The 19,145-nt window shown below is 35.1% G+C and overlaps 1 protein-coding gene across 6 annotated transcripts in view; it reads left to right on the top strand.

Moving 5' to 3' along the window:
* HCFC2 (host cell factor C2) overlaps positions 1 to 19,145 on the top strand; it is a 76,883-nt gene that overhangs the window by 14,151 nt on the left and 43,587 nt on the right. For 3 of the 6 annotated variants that reach the window (XR_003519885.2, XM_027593799.2, XM_027593798.2), the window contains exons 5-16: positions 153 to 237; positions 1,684 to 1,790; positions 1,892 to 2,080; positions 6,207 to 6,452; positions 8,028 to 8,195; positions 8,951 to 9,003; positions 10,479 to 10,656; positions 13,769 to 13,972; positions 14,533 to 14,606; positions 16,524 to 16,661; positions 18,385 to 18,570; positions 18,986 to 19,024. Coding sequence is in view for 5 of the 6 variants with exons in the window: in XM_027593799.2 (XP_027449600.1) it covers positions 153 to 237; positions 1,684 to 1,790; positions 1,892 to 2,080; positions 6,207 to 6,452; positions 8,028 to 8,195; positions 8,951 to 9,003; positions 10,479 to 10,656; positions 13,769 to 13,972; positions 14,533 to 14,606; positions 16,524 to 16,661; positions 18,385 to 18,570; positions 18,986 to 19,024 (1,667 nt within the window). In the remaining variant the exon portion in view is untranslated. The remainder of the gene's footprint in view (positions 1 to 152; positions 238 to 1,683; positions 1,791 to 1,891; positions 2,081 to 6,206; positions 6,453 to 8,027; positions 8,196 to 8,950; positions 9,004 to 10,478; positions 10,657 to 13,768; positions 13,973 to 14,532; positions 14,607 to 16,523; positions 16,662 to 18,384; positions 18,571 to 18,985; positions 19,025 to 19,145) is intronic. The other 3 variants (XM_027593800.2, XM_027593801.2, XM_027593802.2) reach the window with 3 other exon arrangements.

Raw genomic sequence — 19,145 nt, 5'->3', positions numbered from 1 at the left:
AATGTTTATTTTAAGATGAAGTTCAAGTAATGGTTTTGAAACATTTTTGCTTCTTTTTGGTAAGTCCTTTTTTGTTTTTTTTTAAATTCTGCAAGGTGAGGTAATTTACTATTATTAAACCAAATTGCTAATATACTTATTTTTACTTCTAGAAACTATGTCTTGGTCAAAACCAGAAACTAAAGGGACAGTGCCACTCCCACGAAGCCTTCACACAGCCAGTGTTATAGGAAACAAGTATGGTGGTTTTTTTTTTTTTTTCACTTTTTTTTTTAAAGCAACTTAAGAAAGATATAAAGAAGAGTGGTGCTACCAATTACTCGGAAATAGATTATTGAATTTAACAATGATTATGTTTACTAAAGCTAAAATAATAAGCCTATAGAAGCTAAAATACTGTTCCATTTTCTTATCCTGCTGCCTCTTACATTTCTGTACGTTTCTTACAGTGCCTTGCACAGAGTAGGTATTACATAAGTGTGAGGCAGAGTGTTGTCACACTGACTGGGTTCCATTGCCAGGTTTGACACACCTAACTCAGTGTTTTGTCTTACTTATTTTTGGTAGCGCTTGATTTGTACTCAGGTATGTACTCAGTATGTATGCTCAATGACTGAACTTTGAATAGAGTTATGGTTAGAACATGAACTCTCACCAGATTGCATGAATTCAAGTCTTCCGTTTTGGTACTTGTCATTTATGACCTGGGGCAAGGAAATTTAATCTGTCTGTACCTCAATTTCCTCACATATAAAATGCAGATAATAAAACCTATTTCACAAGGTTGTCTTGAGGATTAAATGGATTAATACATATGAAATTCTTCAAACAGTGCTTGGTACATAAATGGCACTCCATAAAAGTTAGCTATTACTATCATCAACAAGTTCCCTTATTTGTGCATTATTGTGTAAATAGAAATTAATTATTTTCTTTGTGGAGGAACTTTTTCTTATAAATAATGTTTTAGGAAACAACTAGAACGTCATTAGTTCTTTTTTTAAAAAATAGCCATAAATAAAATCTAATAAGGTATACTTTTTTAGAATATCAAAACCCTTTTATAAAATGTGGTTTTCCATTGGAACTTTAATATATAAAATAGAAAAATCGAGCTTGTTTGGTTGGCGTGAGGTCACATGGGCCCTAAGCGCTGCCTGATGAACCTTTCTCCTTCAGCAGCTATTAGGCATGTCTCAAGAACCCTTAGGGCCCTGAGGGACATAGTTTAAAGTTTTTTATTTGAGTGGTATCAGTGACCAAAGTTATAAGAAACTTAATCCTCTTTGGTTACTGTATGCATACAACTCTGAATTTGATTTTGGGTGTCATAGATCATTTGACTATCTTTCTGACTGAGATACACTTAGTATATTATATATAATACTGATTTTCAAATGTATTTTAAGTGAAATATTCCCCACAATATTCTCACTTGCCAGAGAGAAATAATTTGATTCTGTATTGCTTCATGAAATTGTAAACTCTTCAGAGAAGACCACTTTATTCATTATCTTATTCCCATTACCTTGATCATGATAAGTAAGTGAATAGTCCCAAAGCTTTGAGTAAACAACTAAGAAATTTAAGTCTATTCTTAGCATTTTGAATCTAAAAAAAAAAAAAAAATTAAAGCTTTAGAAAAAAAAATCAACCATTTTATGCTCTCTTTTTGTTGTTCAGGATGTACATTTTTGGTGGATGGGTTCCACATAAGGGGGAGAATATTGAGACTTCACCTCATGATTGTGAATGGAGATGTACTAGTTCATTTTCTTACCTAAATCTCGGTGAGTCTTGTAAGAGTGAGTTACCGAAATAAAATGTATTAATAAAAGAATTTTTGTTGTTTAAGAACAATATAGTAGTCATGGATATTTCTATCTTTTAGATACAGCAGAGTGGACCACCCTAGTATCAGATTCTCAGGAAGATAAAAAAAATTCAAGACCAAGACCAAGAGCTGGACACTGTGCTGTTGCGATTGGCACTCGATTGTATTTTTGGAGTGGAAGAGACGGCTACAAAAAAGCACTGAATAGTCAAGTTTGCTGCAAGGATCTTTGGTATCTTGATACTGGTAGGTAAGAGTATTCAACAAATATAATTTTTCCTTCAGGTAAATAAATGCTTGAGCACTACCTGTCTCTTGAGATTTAGTGTAAATGCCACTGCCTCTCTTTTCCATAATTAAAAATGAGTGGAGGGGCACCTGGGTGGCTCAGTCGGTTAAGCAGCTGCCTTCAGCCCAGGTCATGATCCCAGGGTCCTGGGATCAAGCCCCGCATCAGCCTCTATGCTAGCAGGAAACCTGCTTCTCCCTCTCCCACTCCCCTTACTTGTGTTCCCTCTCTCACTGTCTCTCCCTCTCTCTCTCTCAAATAAATAAAATCTTTTTTAAAAAATATTATATAAAATATTATATAAAATATTATATATTATATAATATATTATATTATATACTTCCTACTCCAGGAGAATTTCCTTTTTTTTCCAGGAGAGTTTCTTTTTCTTTTTTTTTAAGATTTTTTATTTTATTATTTATTTGGCAGAGAGAGAGAGACAGCGAAAGAAGGAACACAAGGAGGAGGAGTGGGAGAGGGAGAAGCCGGCTTCCCACCAAGCAGGGAGCCCGATGCAGGGCTCGATCCCAGGACCATGGGATCATGACCTGAGCCGAAGGCAGATGCTTAACGACTGAGCCACCCAGGTGCCCCACCAGGAGAGTTTCTTAAGTTCCCTGTCCTTGAGTATAGACTGGATTTAGTGACTCCCTTCCAAAGCACAGAATATGGAAAGGGACCAATAGTAGCTTAACAGTGGAGAAACCTGGAAAACACCATCTTAATCAAGTAATCAATGTTAATAGCACTAGTGATAGTCATGTTGAATCATTTATCCCTGCCTCTCATATCATGTGATAAGAAGAAACTTCACCTCTGAAGGTGAAGTTTTCTATGCAAAACCCATAATCTCATTCTAACCCTGAGAACATTACCAACAAACCCAAATTGAGGGACGTCCTAGACATTCTATGTGAACAGTGCTCTTCAAAAATTTCGAAGTGGTGGAAAACAAGGAAAGTGAGGGGCGCCTGGGTGGCTCAGTCAGTTAAGCATCTGCTTTCGGCTCTGGTCACGATCTCAGGGTCCTGGGATCCAGGCCTGCATTGGGGTCCCTGCTTCTCCCTCTCCCTCTGTGATCTCTTGCTTTCGCTCTCTCTCAAATAAAGGAATAAAATCTTTAAAAAAAACAAAAAACAAGGAAAGTGAGAAATAGTCACAAATCGGAGGAGACTGAGGAGGAGACACGAAGACTAAATGCAGGGTGGTACCCTAAATTGGATTGGAACCAAAAAAAAACACAAACTGGTGAAATCCAAGTAGTCTGTAGTTTATAGTATTGTTCCAGTGTTAATTTCTTAGTTTTAACAAATATGTTAGCATTAAGGGAAACAGTAAAGCGTATATGGGAACTCTGCATTTTTTCTGTAAGTCTAAGAGTATTCCAAAATAAAAAGGTTTTTTAAAAAATTTATTTATTTGGGATGCCTGGGTGGCTCAGTCGTTAAGTGTCTGCCTTCAGCTTGGGTCATGGTCCCAGGGTCCTGGGATCAGGCCCTGCATCAGGCTCCCTGCTTGGTGGGAGGCCTGCTTCTCCCTGTCCCACTCCCCCTGCTTGTGTTCCTGCTCTCGCTGTCTCTGTCAAATAAATAAAATCTTAAAAAAAAAAAAAAGATGTATTTATTTTTAGAGAGAGAGAGAGCACATGAGAGAGCATGGGAGTGCGGCAGGGAGAGGGAGAGAGAAAATCCCAAGCAGTCTCCCGGGAGCATGGAACCCGAGGTGGGGCTCAATCCCACAACCCTAAGATCACGACCTGAGCCAAAATCAAGAGGCAGATGCCCAACCAACTGAGCCACCCAGGTGCTCCTAAAAAGATTTTATAAAAGTATTACAACACTAAAAATTTTAAAATATGGAACTCATCCATTTTTTAATAAATATTTATTGATTGACACCTGTCTATCAGGAATTGTTCTAAATTGTTTTACATGCTGAGAAGTGAAATGCTACAGCAGTGAAAGGGACTGATAATGTCCCTAATGTCAAAGAATTTATATTCTTAGAGAGTATGAGGACAGAGGGATGACGGGCACTAATCAGACAAATTAACAAAATAAGTTCCATTTCTGGTAAGCGTGTGAAGATAGTAAGATAGACCAGCGGGATAGTGATGGGAGGGACTGGAATGGGAAAGTGGGGTTAACGTCAGAGTGGCTAGTTAGAAAAGTATGTGATGGCATTTGGGATATAATCCCAATGGAGAGAAGATGCTATCCATGGAAAAGGCTAGGGGAGAAACACTGTAGCAAGAGTGAACAGCAAGTACAAGGGCCCTGAGATAGGAATACTTGGCACATTTGGGAACAGATTTGAGCTGAATGGAAAGGAGAGCATAGGAATGAAGGTTAGAGAAGTGACAGCAGGACAGATCATGTAAGGCCTTGCACATCATGGTAGAGGTTAGCTTGTTTATAAAGTACAAGGGTAGTTTATTAGTTGGAAGGAGCGATCTGATGTACATTTTGGAATGGGCACTGCAGTTGTGTAGAATATAAATTGTAGGTGGGCAAAAGTACACACAGGGAGACCAGTTAGGAGGCTTTCACAGGAATCAGAGAAGTCTTAGACTACAGTGGTGCCAGTAGAGATGGGGAGAAGTGTATGAATTCTGGATATGTTTTGGAGTTCTTGTTGACAGAACTGGCTGATGAACTGGGTATGGCATGTGGCACAAAGAGAGGAATGGAGGATGAAGTTTTTAGCTTGAATAATTTGGTGGTATTTCCATTTACTTGGTTGGGGAAGACTGAGGAGAAAACCAGTTTGTGGAGAAAATTAAGAGTTTCATTTAGACTATGCTAAGTTTGAAATAAGGAGATCAAATACGTAGTTGATAATAAAGAAATCTGGAGGTCAGTCAAGAAATCAGATCTGGAGATGTATGTTGTTACAGGAGAAAAGCAGATTATAAAACATACCTATGATTCCAGTTTCTTTTAAGTATATAAACAGAAATCTGAAAGGATACATTGTGTACCAAAGTGTTATCTAAAAGGTGAGATTCAACATTTTCTGAAAGGTTTTTCTGTCATCTGTATTTTCTACAGAGGCATATATTGCCTTTATAATGTAAAAACAGTTTAATTTTAAAATTAAGATCATTGAAAAAATAAATGGAACAAATAAGTTAGAGACTAAATATTTTCTGTGGAAGAAGCACATACTTGCAAGCAGGAAAGAAATATAGAAAATCCAACTTACTGATGCATTTTTGAAATTGGGAGTTATTGCCTGAAGTCCAAGGATAAACTTTAGTCTCTGAGATTGGAAGAAAAATATGTGTGTATAAATTTTTCTTGGCAGTGAATACATCATTTTCAACAGATTATCTAAGGGATCTGTGACTTTAAAAGGTTAAAAATTACTGACACTGAATGGCCAGTTTTCCCATAAACCTTTTCTTTAGACATGAATATCTACCTAAAAGTAATCGTGACCACTATCATAAGGTCAAAATTTAGATATTGCTTCTCCTTGATAAGTTGGCATGAATCTTGGGGATTGGGGAAATGAGGGCTCTTCATCTTGCCTTTTTTCACTTTTAGTTAATCTTTGTGAATTTGTTAATATTTAAAAGAGTGGTTAATTCCATAAAGCCTTTTATGAAAATTAACAGTCCTTTGCTCCAACCTTCCTCTCATTTTCCTTGCTTCACAAGCATCTGCTTTCAACTCTGTTAAACAATTCTTTTGGTATTTACTTCCATATTTCCATATAACATGAATATATTGTTACTTTGATTTTTTTTGGTTTAGACATAAAATGCTCACTTCTATGAAAATTAAGGATTTATCTCTTTTTCCCATCATTCCTTGCCTCTCTCCTATACGCCTTTCCTACCCCCATTTTCTCAATATGGTTATACCATAATTTTGTTAGATGAGTATTCATTTACATTATGACTACATAAACACTGTTCATAGGTGAGCCATCTAGAATATTGTGATACTTTTCTTGCACAATTTTTTATTTACCATGGATTAATAATTGTCACTTTTGTTTGTTTTAGATTTGTATGTATCTACCACTAATTCAATCCATACTCTGTTATTTGTTTAAATCTTCTCTCATTATGGTTAGATGCATCAGATATTCTATCAAATTTCATCGTCATGAAGAAATTTCTCCTGCTCCAATCTGGGATGATTGTCTTCCACAAATCCAGCCCAGCTATCATCTTGGAGTCTCCCTTCATCATCTTCCTGGGGATATCTTTTGCCTCTCACCTGTGCCGGATTCCCCGTTTCCTGGATCCCATATTTTCCCCTTTCTTAGTTTACTTTTTCATTTTTTTTGTGGAATACATCCCAGGAAAAGGGTGCATAGGTGATAAATTTATTTTGAGATTTCACACTGTTTAGAAATATGTTCAGTCTTTCTTCCACTTATTTGGCCATTTGCATGGAAATAGAATTCTACATTGGAAGTCATTACTCTTCAAAATTTTGAAAGCATTGTTAATACTGTATTCAAGCTTCTAGTTTTTTTGTTGAGAAACCCAAACCACTTCTAATTTTTGTTCTTTTTAAATGTGACCTTCCACCTCACCCTTAATAGCTTTCAGGATTTTTTTTTTTTTTGTCCCCACTGTTCTTAAATTTCATGGTGATGTACTTATGCATCTAATTTTAACCCACTGTGTTGAGTACTCAGTGGGCCCTTTCAGTCTGGAAACTCATGTTCTTCAGTTCTGGGAATTTTTTTGATTTACTTCATTGATTTGTACCCTTCTTTTTTCTCTATTTTCTCTTCATGTAACTTCTATTATGTGGGTGGTGTACCTTTTGGACTTGTCTTCTTATTATTTACTTGTATGGGTTGTCTTACTTTAAGAAATGTAAAACTGGATTGTGAATAGGATTATGAGAAATCTACATGGGGAATAGTTGGAGGAACTAGGTTTACTTATCCTCTAAAACATGGTCATCAAATTTTTCTGTGAAGGGCTAGATAATAAATATTTAGGCTTTGTAGTTAGGCCATATGGTCATGCATTCTGCTGCTGTAGAATGAAAGCAATCATAACTAATACATAAACAAATGAGCATAGCTGTGTTTCAGTAAAACTTTAGTTATAAAAACAGCCCATAAGCCACCCAGTTTGCTGACTCCGTCTCTAAAAGATACAAAAAGATAGATACTAGACTTGTTCTATAAGGATTAAGTTATAGCTTGTAGATACCAAGTCACTAGAAGAATAAATTTTCTTATATAATTGTCTAAAGATGGAATGTACTCCTTTAGGAATTGTGAGTTCCCTGAATTGGTAGGTAAACAAAAAGAGGAAAAGGATATTGTAGAGATAATCTCAGGTTCTTTTTCCCAGTTCTAGAAATCTTTGATTGTTACTTGTTTTGGAAATGTTGGTAATATTTTATATCAAAATAATTACTTGTTTGGGATAGTACAAGTTTTGATGAGAGGGTATTAACTTCAAGAAGTTATGTTTTTCCAAAATATCATGTCCAAATCATCTTTGCTAACATTAACAGTATTTCTGACGTGTATCCTATTGGCTGAAAATTGCCTCATAAAATTAAAAACTTACAAAGAAGGTAAAATAATGTAGCTATAACGATAAAATACTTGCTTCCTCCCTCTCCCCCACACTTCTATGATTAAACATTTCTTTCTGATTCTGATGGCACAAATAGCTTGGATTGTTTTGTGTGTAGAGCTATTTGTATAAGGAATTAAATAAATAAATAGAATCAGAACCCCAAACTGTTTTCATTTGACCTACAATAGCTATGTTTATCTGAGTAATTTTTCTCCCTCTGGGTAAACAGTTGAAATACTCATTGCTGATGTTTTCAGAGCCCTAGGCCCACATAAACTATATAGGCAAACTGTTGGTACATTTGAAACATCAATGTATTTAATATCAATATTGTTCTTTAGAGAAACCGCCAGCACCATCACAAGTACAACTGATCAAAGCCACTACCAACTCTTTCCATGTCAAATGGGATGAAGTGCCTACAGTTGAGGGCTATCTTTTGCAGCTGAATACAGACTTGCCGTACCAAGCTGCATCATCAGATTCTTCAGCAGCACCAAATATGCAAGGTAACATAATTTTCACCTTAAAGCATGCATGCTCATATGCTTTTTTAAAAAAGTTACTGCAGGTGGGACACCTGGGTGGCTCAGTTGGTTGAGTGACTGCTTTCAGCTCAGGTCATGATCCTGGAGTCCTGGGATCAAGTCCCACATCGGGCTCCCTGCTCAGCAGGGAGTCTGCTTCTCCCTCTGACCCTTTTGCCTCTCGTGCTATCTCTCATTCTCTCTCTCTCAAATAAATAAGTAAAATCTTTAAAAAAAAAAAAAAAGTTACTGCAGGAAAGCCAGTGATTAAGGCCTACTTTTAAAAAATTTAATGATATGATGTTTCCTGCCTGGTTAATCAAATATATTGCATTTCAACTCTGGAAACTTGCCTGTCTTACCATTATGATGTGGTAGAATGCATAGACATGTAGGATACACTGTTTTTTTTGCAGTTCATTCTGATGTACTTTCTTAATTTGACATGATACGTGACTTCAGGAGATGGTTTTAATTAGCTTTCATAAATATTTCAGCTTTTTTCAAATGTATTTTTGTACAGTAACAGGCACTTGGAAGTAAAAACATTTTTAATTTTACATGTTCTTTTAGAAAGGATTTTAGTCAACTATTAAGCAAACTATTAAGAAAATAGATAAACTTTGATAAAGATACTTTTTAACCTTTAATACATAACTTTTGGAAATACTTGATTGTAATATATTTTATTGAAGCTAATTTAGAGCATGTCAGTCTGAACTTTCTTATTCCTACAGGAGTCAGAATGGACCCTCACAGACAAGGCAGTAATAACACCATTCCTAACAGTGTAAGTTAAAAAAAATTTATGATGACAAATGAATGTTTAAGGTTAGAGTCCCAATTTTTATTCATATTTTTACCATATTACCTTAGGACAGAGGTTCTCAACCCTGGCTGCATATTAGAATCACCTCTGAGATTAAAAAACAAACATACACAGAATCCCACCCCTTCCCCAGATTTAGTGAAGCAGAATCTTTAGGATGATGCCCAGGTAACTGTGGTTTCAAAGAACGCTCCATCGATCACTATAGCAGTAGCCCCGATTAAGAACCCCTAACCAAGAGATTGAAGTCTACCCTCATTACACATAGCATCAGAGACTAATCCCTTATAATTTATACTTACAGTATCTTGAAATCTTTTTGACATTTCTAAATGTCATACACACTCATTTTAAATTTCAACTAATACTTGGAAAATGGGCATGAAATATATTTCTTTACTATGTACTTTGTTGACCAAAGAATATGAGTTGCTAAATTGAGCACTGATGTTTGTGAGGTTCCTTCTTGTTTATGAAGTGCTTCACAATAGATATTTGTAGAGACTAATGAATAAGCTTACTAGGATTTACACTGGTTTTTCATGGCAAACTGCTACTAAATATACAGTAGATTCTTTTCAAGGAAAATGATGTAGGTGTAAGCGCATGGGTTCTGAACATGACTGTGATGGACAAGTATCTTTAGGGCCATCAGAAGTTATAACTGACTATAGAGTTATAATTAACAATCAAGATGGAGACAGAAAAGTAACAAAAAACAGGTAAGTAAAAAGGGGCAGCAATATTGGGGTTTTTGAATAAAAGCCAGATCAGTTTTATGGTGTAGTAGACCCATAGGTATTGCTTTGTAGTAGTAATTGATATTCACATTGATGACCTGAATTATCAAAAAGTTTAAATATATTCATTATAGTGTATATAAAAAGACAAAAACAGAATTAGATTCCTATCTAAAATGTTTAGTGGTAAAGAATATTGATATGTGTATATATTAAATCTTGATTTCTCTTTGGAAAACTCAATCATACAGAATAATTCATTTGCTTGAACTGAGATTTTATTTTTAGGAGTCATCAGATCTTTAATGTCCATATTGACCTTCTTAAGAAAATTTGACAAAAATGTTAAACTCGGTAGCTTTGGTGTTGTCTCCTGTGTTACATACATATTTACTTGAATACTAACTACCACTTATAAAAATGTAGTGTTTTTTCTTCCTCAGAATATACCCTCCCATTCCCCTTCGGAACTGGTCTTTTGAAAATGGAGATTAAGTGAAGAAATTGTTTTCTTAAACTATTGTAAAATTTAAAGAACAATCCTATACAAATTAAGAATATAATTTAAACTGTTTTATATCTTGGTAAATTTATTTTCAAAAGCATTTAAGTTGTAAATTATTTTGCTTGTTTTTTACATGTATTTTTATTCAATTGAACATTGCTTGCTACAATAAACTATTTTATTTCTTATAGATCAGTGATACAATGAACAGTACAAAAACTGAACATACAGCTATGAAAGGAACTTCTGTGAAAAACAGACCAGATCTCAAAGCATCAGCTGATTCTAATGCCACTTTACATTCATCTTTGGCAACTAATGCTTCTAATCATAATAGTTGTGTTGTGGATGTGCTAAGGAAAAATGAAGGTATAAGATGGCATTTTAAATAAAGCTAAGGCTTTTTATAATATGGAATTTTAGTCTTTGGAAAAGTAAATGTTCTATGGTTTTGATCCATTTTCAAAATAATAATAAGCCTGCCATATTGACCCTAGTTAGAGTGATGTCAAGATACCAAGGAAGCACCTACCTGAATAGTAACGCTTAGTTACAAGCTATGGAATTCAGATGAGGCGAGCTTTTGTATGACATTTGAGGTTGGCCAGTGTTGCAGTGTCCCTCTCCCATTACTGTATTTTCTTAGCACTTAGAACTATCTGAAATTATTTATTTTGGGCAGGGATTTTCTTGTTCATCTTTGTTTCCTCAGCACCTGAATCCATGCCTGGTTAATAGTAGTCACTTAGTAAATATTTGTATAGCAAGTAACTGGATTATCCTCAGAAATATAGTTCATTTATGAGAACTGTTGATTACATTCATGGGACAGCTTGTAATTCAGTGAACCTTATATTTAAAATGGGTTCATTTGAATATTCTTATGCCGTTTGGGATACATTCAGCACTGTGCCTGATTTAAATATCTAAAATTATTCTATAAATCTCATTCTGATATGTCTGTGACATAGAAACATGTGACTGTATTTTTAATTTGAAAACATCATGACAGCTGATACAAATCTAAATCCTCTTCCATGATGCAAACTTAAGATGAATATAATATTTATTTCCATTTTTCTTTATGAGCCCATGGTAGATAAAAGTATTCAAGGAAAATAATTTCCTGCCATTTTTCCTCATTTCATTACATGTGGAAAAGGAAAACACTTTTGTTTTCTTGATTTTCTGATGGAACCATTTGGTCAAAATTATAAAAGCCTGATCCTGGGCTGCAGCTTATATTTCTGTCTTTGTTTGTTTATTTATTTGACAGAGAGAGAGCACAATCAGGGGAATGGCAGGCAGTGGGGGAGGAAGAAGCAGGCTTCCCGGTGAGCAGGGAACCTGATGAGGGGCTCATTCCTAGGACCCAGGGATCATGACCTGAGCCGAAGGCAGATGCTTAACCGACTGAGCCACCCAGGCGCCCCTGTTTTTCTTTCTTGTAGTGATTTTCTATGTTTGTCTTATAAAGAAGTTTATATTCTTGAAAACAAATAAAAGCTTTGAGATTTCAGAATCTTAATGCACTCTAAATCCTATGTTGTAGGGCAGTTTGGAAAAATTAGTACTAGGCAAACGGGAAAACCAGAGTGGTTGTACAGTGACAGTATCTGGCAGATCATAGACATTCAAATATGTGAATGAATGGCTACCCAATGTCAGGTTAACAAGAGGAGATTGGACTTTTTCTCTGGAGGTTAGTGTAGCTGGTATGTTTTAAAAGTGGAAGAGTGACATGATTAGTTGTTGTTTGGAAAGAACACTCTGCCCTCACCATCAGAACTATAGTAGGAAATGATTGAGAGACCTGTTAGGGTGTTCCTTTAGGACTGCAAGAGACAAAGTGGGTGGGGTGGAGAGAGAATATATTATTTCTCAGACTTTTAGAAACTAGCATCCATTATTAGCTAGCCTTGGAAACTGGTTGGCTATGAGAAATAAAAATGAGTTGACCATGACTCCCAGTTTTTGGGGTTGGAAATTCAATGGATGATGATACTCTTTATCAGGATAATGAAATACAGGAGCAAGAGCAGACTTGGGAAAAAGGTACGTTCAACTTTGAACTTAGTGTTTTTGAGGCACTTGAAGAACATATTGGTAAAGATTTCTAATGGGCAGTTGGATACTTAGGTATAGAGTTTAGGTAGTAGTTTTTGGCTGGAAGTAAAATTTAGAAGTTAAGGGTATCTAAAATATAAGTTCCACAAGAGCAGGAACCTTGTCCGACTTGTTTACTGTGAGATTCCTAGCACCTGGCACAATGCCCAGGACATATGTATTTGAGAGAGGGATGATTTGTGAATGTAGTTAAAGCATAGGAAAATACGTAAATGGAGAAAAGAGAGGGCTTGGGAACATCTGCATTTAAAGAGTCATTTGAAGAGAAGAAACCAGCTAAAGAGATTGAAAAGGGATTCCTAGAAGGTCAGGAAAAGAACCAAAGAGATTGGTGTCCTATTTTTTTTCCAGGCATCACAGTTTGTGATTATATATTTATTGTATATGCAGGTCTCTCTCTATCACATGATTTTACCTTGGTGAGGTATTAGCCATGCCTGCTTTGTTTCAACATTGTAGAAACAAGCACCGTATCTGTTAAAGAGTAAATCTTCAGTATTGTGGAATGAGTAATTATAAGTCATAGAAAGAAACAGCCTCAAAAAGGAGTATGTGGTCAGCATTGTTTACATTGCAGAAAGGTCAAGTAAATGGAACTCGAAAGGCATCCCTTAGAAATCACTGACGTTTGCCAGAGCTATTTCATTAGAGGTGGGCTAGAAGCCAGGTTTGAGGAGGTCAAGTAAGTAGAGACTGCTCTGAAGGGAATTAGTGAGGGGCAGAGGTAACTGGAGGGGATTTGTGGGGTCAGAGAAGATGCATGTTTGTTTGCTTGAGAGACTTGATAATGTTTATGGACCGATGGCCAAAAACTACTAATGAAAAAGAATCTGAAAATGCTGAAGAGAGAGTAATGATTAATGAAAGAGGGTCCCAAAATATGGGGAGGGAATGGGGCCAAGAGCACAGGAGGATAGATTATCCTTCCTCAGGAGAGAGGTCAGTTCATCCTCTGAAATGGAAAACAGAAGAGATGGGCATAATCACAAATATATTTCTAGTTTAGGGCAGGAGAGGCAGAAAATTGATGGCATTCATGCCTGATGACTTCTATATGTTTCTCTAAAATGGGAAGCAGGGCATTTGATCTACGATTTAGGAGAGTCCAAGAACAATGATTCAGTGTTTAGAGTGGAAGAAGGAGCTGAGAAGTTGAACATCTGTTTTCTGTGTAGTGCACTTTATTTTTCTAAACATTATATGCCTAGTGGTTAATTCATATGAATGACATGTACATTACTCATGTTTATATTTTTAAAATCGAAAATGCCAAGAATTGTATGACAAGAACCATAATATGGCACACTTATTGCAGGCATTATGTTAATAATTGATCTTTTCACTTTAATTTTAGGTCCTCATACTTCAGCAAATATAGGTGTTCTAAGTAGTTGCCTGGACTTAAGAACAGTAATCCCTGAAACTTCTGTATCCAGTTCTGTTTCCAGCGCACAAACTATGGTAACCCAGCAGACCATTAAAACTGAATCATCCAGTACAAATGGGGCAGTTGTAAAAGATGAAACTTCACTAACAACATTCAGTACCAAATCTGAAGGTTTGAAATGTGTTTCACATACTGTATTTTGAACCATTTTTGTATATAAATTCATCAAACTTATTTGTTTAGATGGGAATTCCATTTCATCTTGGATTGAATCATATATAAACAGATAAAACATTTCAATTAAAATTATTATATAATATAGTCTGCCTTCCATAAAATATTTAAATCAGCACACACTGAAATACATTCAGAATGTATTTTTCCTACCATGAATATATTCAGTAAACTTCTTTCCCATAGAAAAGATTCATTCTTTAGACTATGGAGTAATAATTCTCCCAGCTTGATTGATTTCTGATTTTGTAAATGCTCATTTCATTCTTTTGCAATAGGACTTGTGTTTCATCTTTGGTAAACATTCTCTGAAGTTCTAGCAAGTCTTCAAACCCTTGAGAAATGAACTTTGCGAATTAGTTCGTATTAGAGCGTCCATATTTCAAATTATTGTGTTTTTCTCCCTCTGGCTATTTTTTGTATGTTTATAAATTATATTTTAATGTATCTGCTGAGTGATTACATGAGTCTTATATGATGAATTGTTTGGTTTTTAGTTGACGAAGCATGTGCACTGCCTGCGACTAAGATCAGCCGTGTAGAAGCACATGCTACAGTGATGCTGTTTTCTGTAAGTATATGACCTGAAGATCCTATGTGTTTAAAGATGGGATGCTGAGCAACTTCAGCATAAATTCATGAGAAGATTCTTGGGTGTCCTCTAGTGATGACTCTGCCAAAGATTGAGAAATGAAGGCTTGAATAGAAAAATGTTAAGTGAAAAAAGCTGCATAAAAAATAATATATATATACTGTGGTCCTGATTTTATTAAAATACACACACGATACATACATTCTTACTCTCACGTGAGTCCATGCACATCCACCCTCTAATGCTAGATGACTTTCTCCAGGCTGTGCGGCCACAGATAATTTTTACTTACCTCTGTGAGCCTTCAATATTTTTGTATAGTGAAATGTGCTGCTTTCATAATCAGAAATATGAGTGTGTGTATGTGTACGTATATATGTATATATGTAAATCTCATTAATGGCTTAAAGAGTAAAAGGACATGTTAGAGAATATAAAACTTCAATGGCTCTATTGCTAGCTGTTGGGAGAACGGCAGAATATTGCAAATTGGGTTAGACATACCTATAGGGTAGCCCAATAATCTCTGACATTGGGTTGTTTTATGAAAGGCCAAAATTGGTCTGCATGGCACCAAACTTAAAATGCTAAGTATGTGCCTCACAAATATACCACGGTTGTCTTAATGAGGTAAATATAAGGGTAAACATATGTGTGTGCATGTGTGTGTATATACTTTTTAATTTTAAAATTATCAGTCATTTCAACTTTATTGCTATGAGCAAGAGTTTTTATTTGACCTAATATTTACCTCTGGGAATCTTCAGGAATTGTCTGTAGTTTTAGTTTTCTTTCAGTCATGATTTTATGGATTTCTATCAGATATTTACCTTCATCAGTTTTCACCTTTACAAAATGTTAAGTCCTAGAATTCTTAAACTCTTCTCAGGGAAGAATTATTAAAGGGAACTTTTTTTCTCCTAAACCTATTTTGCAACACATCAGCCAGAATGGTATTTGTTATTTCAGATGGAGCCCAGGTGTTTTATAAAAGTTGTTGAAGAGAGTTTTTACAACTTTAAAAATGAAAACAAGCTTAAAGATATTCCTTAAAAAAAAAAACCTTAAAAGACTTTTCTGATTAGCTCACGTTGTCATGTGTGATAGCCTAAATAACAAATAATGTGAATTGTAAGCATGTACCTCTGCTGTTATATATTTAAGACAGAAATAAATAACTGAAGTGCATATTTGTTTTGAGCTTCTGGAAACAGTGTCTCATTTATAAAGAAGATGGCTTAAAAAAGGTTAGTTCTAGGGATAAGTATAATTCACTTATCACTAAAAGTAGCGTAAGGTAGAGGAAGTTTGTTTTCAAGCAAGGTAAAAAATATAAAACTGTTTAATCTGCTCCTCTTTAGTATATACTAAAGTATATTCAAATTGCATTTTAGTTTTGAACATTTTTTCTCCTTTTAGGTTTGGAGAATCACAGGTATTTCAAGTGCAAAGATCACTGAATTTCTGCTAGTTGTTTTTGAGTCTAGAAATAAGCCAGCTTGGAATGAATTTTTCTTTATTTGCTCCTTTTGGAGCAAGGTGTAATTTCACACTAAAGGGATTACATTTTCTGAGAGGGTCTCTGAAATGACAGTGTTCTGTAAAACAGCCAGCATTTTAACATATCACTGATTGGAAAGCATGCTAACTCCAGCTAGGTTGATAGTGCAGAGCCACTGACTTGGAGAATGCCTGTCACTCCCTGTGTTTGAATTGGCATCCCTGTTTCACTGTCAGTTGACCTAATCTGTTAAGAGTTTATTTACTTATGAGCTTTTAATGTTGTGGTGTTTACCCATATATCTACTTGTAGATCACTGCATGGATTTATTAAATCTTGAAGTTTCTTATATGCACAATAAGAGTCCTGATAAATTTTTCTTTCTCTGAAATTAGAAAGAGACTCCTTCAAATCCAGTGGCCACAATGAAAGCAGGAGAACGACAGTGGTGTGATGTAGGAATTTTTAAAAATAATACGGCTTTGGTGAGCCAGTTTTATTTGCTGCCAAAAGGAAAGCAAAGCATCTCAAAGGTAGCTATTGATCTATATTTCCTACCCTGTGAGTTATAAGTTTCATGAATGAGATATTTTTTTATAACCCTGATTCAAGTCACTTGAATGCATGAAATTGGGATCTGTTCACAATCTATAATTGAGATTTCTATCTATATGCCTAATTATCTTGTATTCTTTTTTAAGGCACTTTTTATGGAATGTATCACAAGCAGGTCACTTAAAAAACCTTATACAATCACTGGGCTGGATTTTGAGTCATAAATGATATGGTCTGGCCAGTACAGATAAGGATTTTTTGAAATATCTCTAATTTTGTTACCTGGTGTGTTTTGACAATGGAACATTTTTTTCTTACTGAGAACTTTTTTTTTTAAGGCTTGTTTGTTTATTTAGCGTGTGAGTGCGCAAGTCAGGGGAGGGGCAGAGGGAGAGAAGCCGACTCCACACTGAGAGTGGAGCCTCTGTCTCAAGACCCTGAGATCATGACCTGAGCAAAATCAAGAGTCTGACGCTTAACCAACTGAGCCAGCCAGGCACCCCTTTACTGAGAATTTTTTAAATTCCTGATTTTACAACTTAAAAAATTTAAGAGCCCCTTTTGGTTATTGAATACAATCTAATTTTCTCTTGATTGTGAAACTCCTTTAAAGAAGAACTCATATATGTAAGTGAGACATTAACCCTAAGAATTATGAAATAAATAACAGTTTCAAAGCACATTGAACTGATTTTTTTCTGGAATGGGGAATTTCAGAGAGTGACTTGCGTAGACCTACAGAAATGGATAATTTATCATTTATCATTACATTTTAGTTTTTCTAATATTACTTCTGATATCTTTCTTTTTCATATAGAATTCTTCCAATTCTTGACAAAAACAGAAATTCTGGTTAATAATTTGTTAGTATTATACCTAATGAAATTTCTGGCGGTAGTTTGATTTTATATATAAGGAAATAACAATATCTAAGGGCCTAGTAACTACCTGTTTTTCCCAAAAGAAAAACAGAGCATAAAATTTAGAACCAGTAAGCTTGGGTTTGAATCATTAGTTCCAGTACTCAACAGTGTGACCTTGGACAAGTCACCTGTTTAACCTCTCTGAGACTCAGTTTCCTCATCTATAAAATAAAAATGATATTGCTCCCTTAAAATTGGGAATGATACATTAGCACTACCTGCCTCACGGTGGTGCAGTGAGAGTTAGGGAGAACATGTAAAAACTGTTTGAAAGTTGTAAACATTATGAACCTCTACCCAGAATATGCAATCCAGTTATTTAACATTTATTCAGCATCTGCTGAATATTAATTTTTAAAATGCTCTATACTACATGCTAGTCACTTCTGTCAAGCTTGCTTGCCCGGTATTGTTCCTGCTTAGACTATTTGAGAGTAGTTCTTCTGAGATTTCTACTCTAAGTTTACAAGGATAGTTGTTACTTTGTTTATAGTGGTCGTCAATTTTTTTCTACCTTCATATTCTTCATGTGCAGAACACACTTCAGTTTCTTTTTATAATCAGTGGTTTTTAACTGGGAAGGGCACTTTTCCTCTGGATAAGAATCACCAATTTATGGGCTTAGTTGCTTTTGTATTGGAAGGTTTACTCCATGTGTAAAAAAGGGAAATAAATGTGAACTAGAACCTTAAAATATAATCCATTCCTTAAAAGTTTTCTTGTTGAATGACAAAATGATGAATTGCACCTTTTGACTTTTACATATATTACATTTTAGATAGGAAATGCAGACGCACCTGACTACAGTTTACTTAAGAAACAAGATCTTGTTCCAGGCACAGGATACAGATTCAGGGTTGCTGCCATCAATGGTTGTGGAATAGGCCCTTTCAGCAAAATCAGCGAATTTAAAACTTGTATTCCCGGTTTTCCTGGAGCTCCTTCTGCAGTCAGAATTTCAAAGGTGAGATGTCAGGTCAAGACTTGATTTAATTATTGAAATTTTGTACATAAAGTAAGTAAAACTGTCAGTTTAGAGATTCTTGTTAGTATCTGATGGAATGAGAGGTATCTAAAAGGGGTGGATTGATGTACACCTGAAACTAACGTAATGTGTGTGTCAATAGTACTTCAGTAAAAAAAAAAATTAGGTCTTAAATAAATAAAAGGGGTGGATTATAAGTTTAAAAAATGTTTGCTAATCACTCATGATTTTAAGGACCAAATTTCAAGCAAAATTACAGCATCCAAAATATAGAAAGTCAGAGAAATCTGGTATTCTTCTTAATATTAACTTTGTTCTTATTGTATGGAACCAAAAAGTTTGTGCTGGAGAATTTTAATAGAACACATGAAATTGAATTATATTTTATCCTAAGGTCCTGCCTCTCTTTAGAGAAGAAAAGATCTGCTTTCAGGTAAGAAAAATCCCTTTCTTAGGATGGTACAGGCAGACATTTAAGCCTAGTTATGATATTGAAAAGTGGGCATGAATTAAACATTGTAGATCCAATTAGGTTTTTAAAAATCAATAATCAA

Source organism: Zalophus californianus, chromosome 9 (genome assembly GCF_009762305.2).
Source record: "Zalophus californianus isolate mZalCal1 chromosome 9, mZalCal1.pri.v2, whole genome shotgun sequence".
In the NCBI taxonomy this organism is placed as follows: Eukaryota; Metazoa; Chordata; class Mammalia; order Carnivora; family Otariidae; genus Zalophus; species Zalophus californianus.
Note: the sequence above shows the minus strand (reverse complement) of the source record. Positions and strands in the feature narration are given on the sequence as shown.